Raw genomic sequence first — 9,614 nt, forward strand, 5'->3', positions numbered from 1 at the left:
CATGAAGGGGCCCAGCAATCTGCATTTTACAAGCTGACCTGGGGGTGCAGGTTCAGGAAAGTGGAGGAGCACAGTTGAGAACCCCAAGTTGGTGCCTGACAATGGTTGCCCTGCCTACCCGCTGGTCGTCAATTTGGAATCTCTTCCAAAGTGATCTTGAGTTTTCTGAGTGAAAACTCTTAACAAACAGGGTCCTTTAGACAAGATCTTGACACCGACAGCCTGGGAGAGCTGTGGTCTCCTCTGCCTTCCTCACAGTTGACCCTCCATCCCCCACTGTGTTCAGTCCCCAGCGTCAGGACTAATGGGAACAGGCCCTCCAGGTGCGTTTACAGGAAGTCCCTTTGATTTGCTACATACTCATTGGTTGTGTTTGGGTAGAAAGAATGATTTGAGACTCAGACTAATGTTATTTTTACATGTAAGGACAGAATATTACTACCAAGCCAAGTCAGTCTTATAAATTTAATTCTTACCTATATGAAACAGAAAAAATAATATCTTATTTAACTATAAGTCTCTCACTCAGACATATCAATATGATTAGTTGTATTCTGCCACTATAGGCAGTATTCTCATCTGGACATACGTGTCCAAAAAGACTAATATATGACCAGTGGTTCTTGTCACATAAATGGACGTCCCTACTCACACTAGGAATTGTTTTAAATTATCTGTGCCTACTGTGTATGGTGTATATTTATATCTTAGTTTTTAAAATATGAGTTGTCTTCAGAGAGACCCATGCTTGGTTTTTTCCATCCATGCTGAGCTCCCAGGTGGGGCCCGAGGCTGTCTTCTTTATAAAAATGCTGAGAATTACTTCGGGGCTTAGAAAAGGGGGTGCCAGGGGAAGAGATTGGGCTGCTTAACAGAAGGCATATGTACAGGCAAAGGGTAATTTCAGATAGATGAAGACGAGTTACTAGCCAATGCACTTGTTTTGGGGGTCTCTGCAACACTGGACAGCGTTGGCGAGCCCCCATCCAGGTTCCTAGGTACCTTTCTGGGTTCTGTTCAGCTAAGGACACGTCACCCATCCCTCAGCTAGTGTGGTATCTGCTTGTGGGCACATCTGAAGCCTCGCTAATGTCATTGTGGAGGCAGGTGGGTGTGCTGTCTGTTCTAGCACCTTCTAGAAAGTGAGCATGGGGAGCAGCACATGGACACTGCCCAGGAGTGCTCACCTTTGTGTGACACGGAGCAACCCCGAAGTGAAGTGACTTTTAAAGGGACACTGTGAATGTCGGTCTTTCTCTGAAAGCATCAGCACAGCAGAACTGCTGGTGCCCGGTCCCGGCGCCATGCTTTCAGGTCCAGCAGGTTAATGGGTGACTCATCTATAATTAACTTCAGCGCAGGCAAGATGATTTCTTACTGAGAGAAAGGAAAAAGATAAGCAGTGCTGTCCTTTTGTGCAAAAATGTCCAAAAGGAGACCCGTGGATAGATATGCTATTAAACGTTTGGCCCACCGTGAGCCTCTTGATAGCTGGGCTTACTGAGTTGACATAGTTTCCCTGGCAGCCTATCACCATAAAAAGAATGATAAATTTTATGGTCTGGCACTCTTATTCAAACACATTTAGAGATGCAGATATTTTTTAAATAATTAGAAATCAAAATATTTACTTACTCAAGAGCTATACATAAAGGATAATAGACGGGTGTTTTACATGCAGCTGAGCTGGGCTTATACTTCGCAACTGTAACTCTTGCATGGCTGGCTGGTCAGTTGTTCTCACCCAGTTTCAAAGGCCCGATGGAGTCATCGCGGCCGCTGCTGGGGCCCTGCGTGATCTGCGCTGCGCGTCTGACTGGGCAGTCGCAGCTCAGCTCCTCGGGCGTTGACAGCACTGCGCAGGGGCCGGCCTGCAGGTCGCCTCCCGGTGGCTCAGGGCCGACTGCTGTGCACTCACAGCACCACTAAGAGCTCATATTTAGCGCCAGCTGCACGGCACTTCTAATTACTGACCTTTGTTTTTCCAGAGCCACTGACAGTCTGATTTCTTTCTCCTCCTCTTTCTCCCTCCCTCCTCCTTTTGCTTCTCTCTCCCTTCAGTCGGCAGCACCTCCTCCTCACCAGCACTGTTAGGAATCAGAGACCCTCGCTCTGAATACGATAGGACCCAGCCACCTATGCAGTATTACAATAGCCAAGGGGATGCCACACATAAAGGCCTGTACCCTGGTAAGATGCCAGTGGGGTGTGTGATAGAGTACCTCGAGAAGCTGTGTGTTTCCAGGCCCCCAGCCGGCGGCCTGGACAGATGCCTGCCCTGAGTCGGTCCCCCAGCAGCGAACCGTGTTCCAGTCTCTCCATTTCCTGCTTTGGGGGCTGTTGCCTTTTCTGCTTGTTTTCAGTTAAATAAGCTGAGGTAGTTGGTGACCACAGATAAAAAGCACATTGCACCCAGATGACACGTGAGTTCTGGCTCGCCCACCACGCAGTCCCTTTGTTCAGCCCCCTTCCTGCTCGCCAGCAGGTCAGAATCCTGAACTCCAGGCCACTGTGCTGGGCCACCTGTCCTAGACCGGCCTGAGAATGGAGAGCAGTCTCATTTACATTTTCATGGAAAAGAGTTTGAATAACAGTATATAATGTGATTCTCCTCCGAGTGATTTTTTTTTAAGAATAACAAAAATTAAAATTAAAATTATTAGTATTACTATTGTATGTCCTATTCCAAAAGCTGTGCTTACACTTGACTGAAAGGATGCCAGCCCCAAGGGTTACCAGAATTTCATATCGTCCCTGTGCCTGGCTATCTTGCATATTGTAACTACTTTAGATGTTTCAAAAAAGGCAGTGTGAGCTACCAAAAAAAAAAAAGTACTCTTTTCTCAAAAGACCAGTTTATTAAAAAGAAATAAATAAAAGCTGATGGCAACCTAACTGCTGGGGGAACAGTCTCTGTTGTGCTGTTGTCATTAAAATTGTGATTTCACAGGACTGTTTGCTAATCGACTATTGTTACTATGGCAATTAATAGCTCAGAAAATTGCAGATGCTACATTTCCAGCATCCAGCTCTTTGCAAAGGAAATGCACATACAAACTGAAGTGCGCTGCTACTTCAGATTTGCAGCAGCCAGCTTTATTATAAAGATTGCCTCCATAGCATGCGCACCCTTCTGTATCTTCTTTGCTTGCTTCAATAAACTAATTTACCGCAATTATGTTTCATTTTCCTCATTAAAAAAAAAAAAAACTTTGCTGGCCTTAGCAATAATAGAAGAGTAACCTGTGACATCATTGGCATCAGAGTCTACTGTGGACTCTTAAAAGACAACTATCTGATTGCCAGGTTTTTTTTTTTTATTTCAAAATGTGCTTAAATGTGGCAAACCCAAGAATATGCCTCCATGTAGTCAGACCGCTTAGAACATGCCTGTGCCTGCTCTTTCCAGGTCCTGGGGTTTCGAGTCAAAGCTGTTCTGAAGGCATGGAGCTTGTTCTAATGTTCCCCTTCCCCCGTCAGACCCACTGAGTTTGGTAAAGCGCACACAGCCTGCTCATGGGTCCCTAGCAGCCCTGGGGTAAGAGCAGCCAGGCCAGACCCAGGAGCCCACTGTCTCAGCGTGTGCTGGCCCCGGGGAGGCAGCCTTGTCAGGGACACACCAGCCCCACTGCAGGGAGCCCACGCAGCCTAATGACCAGAGTAATGAGCACTAGTTTTAATTTCATAAAATATTTTCTTACAGGCTCCAGCAAACCTTCACCAATTTACATCAGTTCCTATTCCTCACCAGCAAGAGAACAAAATAGACGGCTACAGGTGAATTTGCAATATCAATTTTACAGAAGGCCAATTAGCAGGCATCAACACAGTAAGGGGGCCGCGCCGTTGACTTACCAGAGCTGGGCCAGCACGGCAGGGCCCTGGGAGCTCTCTCTGGGGATCTCCACTCCTCGGAAGCTCATCATAGTTTAAGCAAACCACTTGCACAGTAGCCTCATGTCTTAAGTATCCGTATCGGTGCTGCTGAGACCACCGTGCCACTGATGGGAACCTGCTGGGAAGCCTTTGACTCCTGTTCTTTGCCCAACAATTTCCTTTCCCCCTTTTACTTTCCCTTTGATCTCTAAAAGCTCTCCCATCCTCTGGGTGGGGAAAGGTTGGTAAGCACACTTCATTCTCTCATCTCATTGTTCTCTTCTGTGCACCTCATTCTCCATCTCCATGACTCCCTCCCAACGAGGCTTCCAGGGTTTGAAAACACTCGGGTTCGTGGCCAGGGCTCTGTTAGTCTCAGAGGTGAAGGTGGACTCCGCCCTGCTGCAGGGAGCCCCACTCTCCATCACACTGGGTGCATGGTTGTCACGTTCAGTCTCTGCTTTCACGGGGAGCCTGATACTCGTTTGGGTTCTTCCTGATGCCGCCCACCTGGGTCATCTCTCTCCTCCTACCTTCCACTAGCACCTGAGCAGCTGGGGTTCCCCAAGCAGCCTGCACCCTGTTTGTCAGATGAGGGTTCTCTAAGACCTCCCTCCATTTCATTATCTTTTCTCTGGGGATGGAGGAAAAGGTACTTCCCAAGTTACTCAGAAGTTATGCTCTAGTTTTTTAGTCAAGAGAAATAGCCTCAGAATCAGAACTCTAACTTAAGTTAAAAAGAGAATTTAGCTCTGAATTCCATATAATGTTGGACTGCATTTAGTTGCAGAATATGAGTTGATAATCCGTGTGGTAAATTTGTTACATCTTATTAAAGGGGGGGATTTGGGCATGGTCAAGAGGAAAGACAGACATAGAAAGACATGACAAAAAAAAAAAAGAAAGACATGACAGTTTTTCTCCAAACGTCTTTGAAAAAAGTAACGTGAGATCAGTGATAAGACAACACAGGAAGAAATGGGAGATGCCCTGCGTGGATGCACATGTGTTCACCTTGCTTCTTCCTAGTCCTCTTCATTAGCCCTCGCCTAGGGAAGTCTTTCCTTTAGCATCGGATTTGTTCACGTAGCTCTTGTAATTTTACTGCTCTCCTGCCTGGAGATTGCTTATTCTTTTAACAGTATAGCAGGGGTTTTAAAGTGTAACTACACATTTCTCTAAAATTGAGGGATGGACTAAATTTTCATCTCTAAAGTACATGTTTTAAATTAAAAGAAGGTTCTACAATTGTACAACTATCTGAAGCCAAAAAATCCACCCTCCAACTAAATTCATCGTGTGTTAATGGTTCCCCTGTATCAGAGCAATAATCAGGCCATCCTTTGGCTGGGCAAGTCTAGGTAATAGGCCCTCCACAGCGGAGCACAAACTGGGCCTCTGCGGAGGGAGGTAGCCTGGGACTGTCTTGGGCTTTTCTGAGACATCAGCTTGTAGAGGCCTTGGGACAGGACTTGAGCAGACTGCAAGCCCAACTGTCAACGTAGTTCAAATCCTTCAAGTCCATTAGTAAACATACAGTGTGTACCAGAGACAACTTTGAACCTTAAGCTCACAAATACTGAATATTGCTTTCAAAATACGAAGCAGGAAGCACACATTAATTTTCCTTAAACATGTATTTCCAAATACTGCTTTGATTTATTTGCTTTTTCATTTTGTCAACAGCATCAACAGCTGTATTATAGTCAAGATGACTCCCACAGAAAGAACTTTGATGCATACAGATTGTATTTGCAGTCTCCTCATAGCTATGAAGATCCTTATTTTGATGATCGAGTTCACTTTCCAGCTTCTACTGATTATTCAACACAGTATGGACTGAAATCGACCACAAACTATGTAGACTTTTATTCCACTAAACGACCTTCTTATAGAGCAGAACAGTACCCAGGGTCCCCAGACTCGTGGGTGTAGCATCAAGATGCTCAGAGAGGAACTCTTTCTTTCTAGCCTTGTTTGGATTGAAACGAAAAGTCCGTTATGCTGATGTGCTGATGAAATGTGAAAGTGACATGGAAGGAACGAGTGAAGAGCATTTATTTTCTTTTTTGAGGAATTATCAGGGAAGTGAGGAAACCTTTGAGAGAGAGAGAACTTTCTAAGCTCTATTTAGGTGTTAGATCTAATTACTTGTAGATTCCGTAGTCTGGTGAAGGTGTGGGCGATGTGATGAGAGATTTGAGAAATGGGTGAAATGAGATGGGGATGTGTAGGTCAAATCAAATTAAAGATGATTTTTTTAATGTGAATAAAGTTATGTTCTGATAGTTTGTACAGAAAAAAAAATAAAATGGATGCCCTTCATGTTTTATTGCTATTACTAAACGTCGAGATTGTATGCTATTATGTCTTGTAAATTTCTTTGTTGGTGTAAATATGGAAATGCCACATTGGTTAAGTGCCATCATTTGTAATGCAGTGTGTCATTTGAAAAGAGATTTGAAGAAACTTGACAGCTTAAGAAACAAATGGGAAACCCAAGAAATTGTTAGCAATTAAAGACAAGCTACAGCGTTTGTTTTCAAAATGAATAGTGTACTTTTGAAGCACAAAGTCCAGTCTGGTATAGCAGCGCCACGGCCATTCCCTGCCTCTTTCCTAGGACACTTCACTGCCATTTTCTATGCACATGAAAGAAAATAAATGTGGAGATTTCATCCTTGGAAATTTGTTCCCTGTTCTTTTTTTTTCTTTTTTTTTTTTAAATTTTCTGTGTGTAATACAGAAAAGCAGATTTATACATGCAAATCTAATTACATGTTGGAAACAGCTTAGATATAGCCAACTATTTTGGACTTTTCCTAGTTTTGTGCAATTAGTAGACTTTGTGGGATAGACCCTACATCCAAGAATGAAGCTGTGAGTTTTCCTCCTCTTTATCTATCTTAGTATTTTTATTTCTTGGGATCTAATGTGCCTTCCTGTTTTATCATGCAGGTTTTTTTTCAGGCTGCCATATGTATTTAACACAACTTTTCACTTAAATCTGATAGCCTGGCCATAACTAAATTGTTAGACTTTTTTGCATCATTTTTAAGAATCAACAACATAAGAACGGTGGTTGGGCACTTACTGGTTGGCACCAATGTAGTAAACCTAAAATAATTATTTTGCTGAGTAATTCCATGAGACACAATAATTCCTGTGTTAGAGACAGGCTGGGGAAAGCCCACATACTTGATAGCAGGAGTCTCAAAAATACCCAAATAATGTTACTTGTAAACTTGCTTCCACCTGTGGAGACCCGCCCCAGGGGGCCCAAAGTTGGAGGCCTTCCCAAATCTTGCAGTTTTCACCCTGGATCTTCCTTGGAAAACAACCCATATGGCAAGTCAAATCCAGAGGTGTTGACTTATTTCGGTACATCCTGCAAAGGGGATACAAATCCTACATTAAAATGTGTGGCTTATATTTGTGAGGATATGGAAAAACAAAACAAAAGAAAAGTGCTTTCTGCTGAATGGACTACAGCCCAAGATCAGGAACCAAAGTGAAATGGAAATCGAGTACAGGCAAGTCTGCCAGCGGGGGGCTCTCTGATGTGCAGGTTTCTGAAATACCAGAGCCAGTTCCCACTGTCAGACTGTCCAGGCACCCCTGGCCTCATGCCTGGGACAGAGCTCAGAAAGCAGCGTCTAGAAGGCAGAGGCTGCCAGATTTCCCCAAGGAACCAGCATCGGGACTTGAGATGCCTGGTACCCATTTGAGCTTTGCATCACTGACTTTCCTAAACCTGATACTTTGTGGATGGGTTCCAGGCCCTGACTCGAGGACTCAGGAATACGAGGGAAGCTACAGCTGGCCTGAGCGGGTTGACAATAACGGACTTGCTTTTAGTGACCGCATGAGTCTGGGGTAGCTTAGTGGACCCAGGCCCTCCACTCTCACAGGCAGCATTTCAAAAACTGATCCAAATTTGAGTTGCAAAGAACTCACTTGGGCCTCCTGCCCGACCTAATGGGGCAGGGAAGAGGTCTGCGGGTGATGAATGAGCAAATCAAAGCCCTCGAGGGCTCCTCCCTTGTGACCAGAGAAAAGAAACTGCAGAAGGAGCCTGAAAGATTAAAAAACTGCCATTGATCAAAAAACTGAGGCCACTCTTCCCTCTAAGCCTGCTGAAACGAAGCTGACTTTTTATTGCTACTCACCAAGGAGCCTGCAGAATTCAGCCCTCAGGAAGAGGCCTGTGGTTCTACTCATCAGGAGTTAACACTTCCACCCTATCCTGGAGGTCAGGGCTGAACTGAGCCCATGCTAGTGAGCTAAACCAGGGTGTCTTCACCCTACCGCGCGTTTATGTCACCTGTGCAGTGAATACTTAAACGGAGGGGCCCATCCTGCCCAGTCAGAGCCACAGGCGGTAAGTCCAGGCTCAGGATTCTTGAGAAGCCCCCTGGGTGACTGCAATGCTGTCCAGGTAGAACCACCTGGCCTCACACCATTCCCTCACTGCCTGCCTGCTCTATGACCTGAAAACTTAGTGGTTGGGGTTTGGGGTGTGGAGTTTGCCTGGAAGGAAGTTATAGGGATTTGGAGTGTTACAATTGAGAACTTAGTCTTGGAATGTCAGAGGTGACTTTTAAATACGTTTTTATTGATTTTAAAGAGGAATGGAGAGGGCTATATAAAGAGAAACATCAATAAGAGAGAAACATTGACCGGCTACCTCCTGCACACCTTCCCCCCTACTGGGGATTGAGCCCACAACCCAGGCATGTACCCTGACCGGGAATGGAACCAGTGACCTGGTTCATGAATCGATGCTCAACCACTGAGCCACACTGGCTGGGCAGAGGTGATGTTTTCTTTCTTGCCAGGGTATATATCTTTTGCCTGTTCATGCCTTTTTAAAGTTGTGTCCTTTGAAGCTCACGGGTATTTCATGAGAGTCAGAAGTGATGACCTCACAGACCCATAACTTCAATCCCCGGTCGATGCTTGGTTGTCCACAGGATTGCTGATTCCTGCAGTGAAATACCAGTAGTTTATCAAGCACTCACTATGTGCTACAGGTATCACATACATTATCACTTAATCCTCATGTATAAAGTCTGTACTAATATCCCATTTGTTAGATTCTGAAGCAAACTTGGAGAGTAACTTGCTAAAGATGACCCAGGGAATAAATGGCCAAGGCAGGGTTAGTTAGCACTACAGTCTAAACTACAATACCAGTGTTTTTAAAATTCATTCATTTGAGTTTCAACTGAAATATTTCCTGAGAGTTTTTCATCATTGTCTTAAATTTGCCAAATGAACCTCTATCACTACTGTAAGGGGGAAATCTTTATTATTTGTCATAAATATAAGGTAACTATAAAAATGAACATTTATGTCCATCCATGCAACACCAAAATTCATCTTCTCTACCACCTCTGATGTTACATGAAACTCATGTTGGGCAGTAGGTCCAGATCCTTTTGAAATGTGTGATGATTAGGTTGGGCTGAGAACTGCCCTGGAAAGAACATTGTAAGCCATGTCTACAAACAAAATCTGCCTCCAGGCAGCCCTCCCTTTGGGGGCCTCGGCAGTATCTTTGGGGGAACACATCTAAATCCCCTAGTTCCACGCTCAACCAGATTATAGGGGGGAATTTGTAAACTAGGCGATTGCTTTTCACTTATTAGATTTTTTTTTTTTATTTTTGCTTTATAACTATTATTTATAGCCCAAAACTGGAAAACAACCCAGATTTCTAACAGAAGAACAGATAA

General features: G+C 44.4%; 1 protein-coding gene across 1 annotated transcript in view; it reads left to right on the top strand.

Annotated features, from left to right (window-relative positions):
• The window catches only part of PKP4 (plakophilin 4), a 234,729-nt gene extending 228,528 nt beyond the window's left edge, over window positions 1-6,201 (top strand). Inside the window, exons 20-22 of the mRNA XM_054722743.1 lie at window positions 2,062-2,190; window positions 3,704-3,777; window positions 5,563-6,201. Of these exons, the coding sequence (XP_054578718.1) occupies window positions 2,062-2,190; window positions 3,704-3,777; window positions 5,563-5,811 (452 nt within the window). The 3' untranslated portion in view covers window positions 5,812-6,201. The remainder of the gene's footprint in view (window positions 1-2,061; window positions 2,191-3,703; window positions 3,778-5,562) is intronic.
• Window positions 6,202-9,614: the final 3,413 nt, after the last annotated feature.

This window comes from Eptesicus fuscus, chromosome 11 (genome assembly GCF_027574615.1).
Source record: "Eptesicus fuscus isolate TK198812 chromosome 11, DD_ASM_mEF_20220401, whole genome shotgun sequence".
Lineage (NCBI taxonomy): Eukaryota > Metazoa > Chordata > Mammalia > Chiroptera > Vespertilionidae > Eptesicus > Eptesicus fuscus.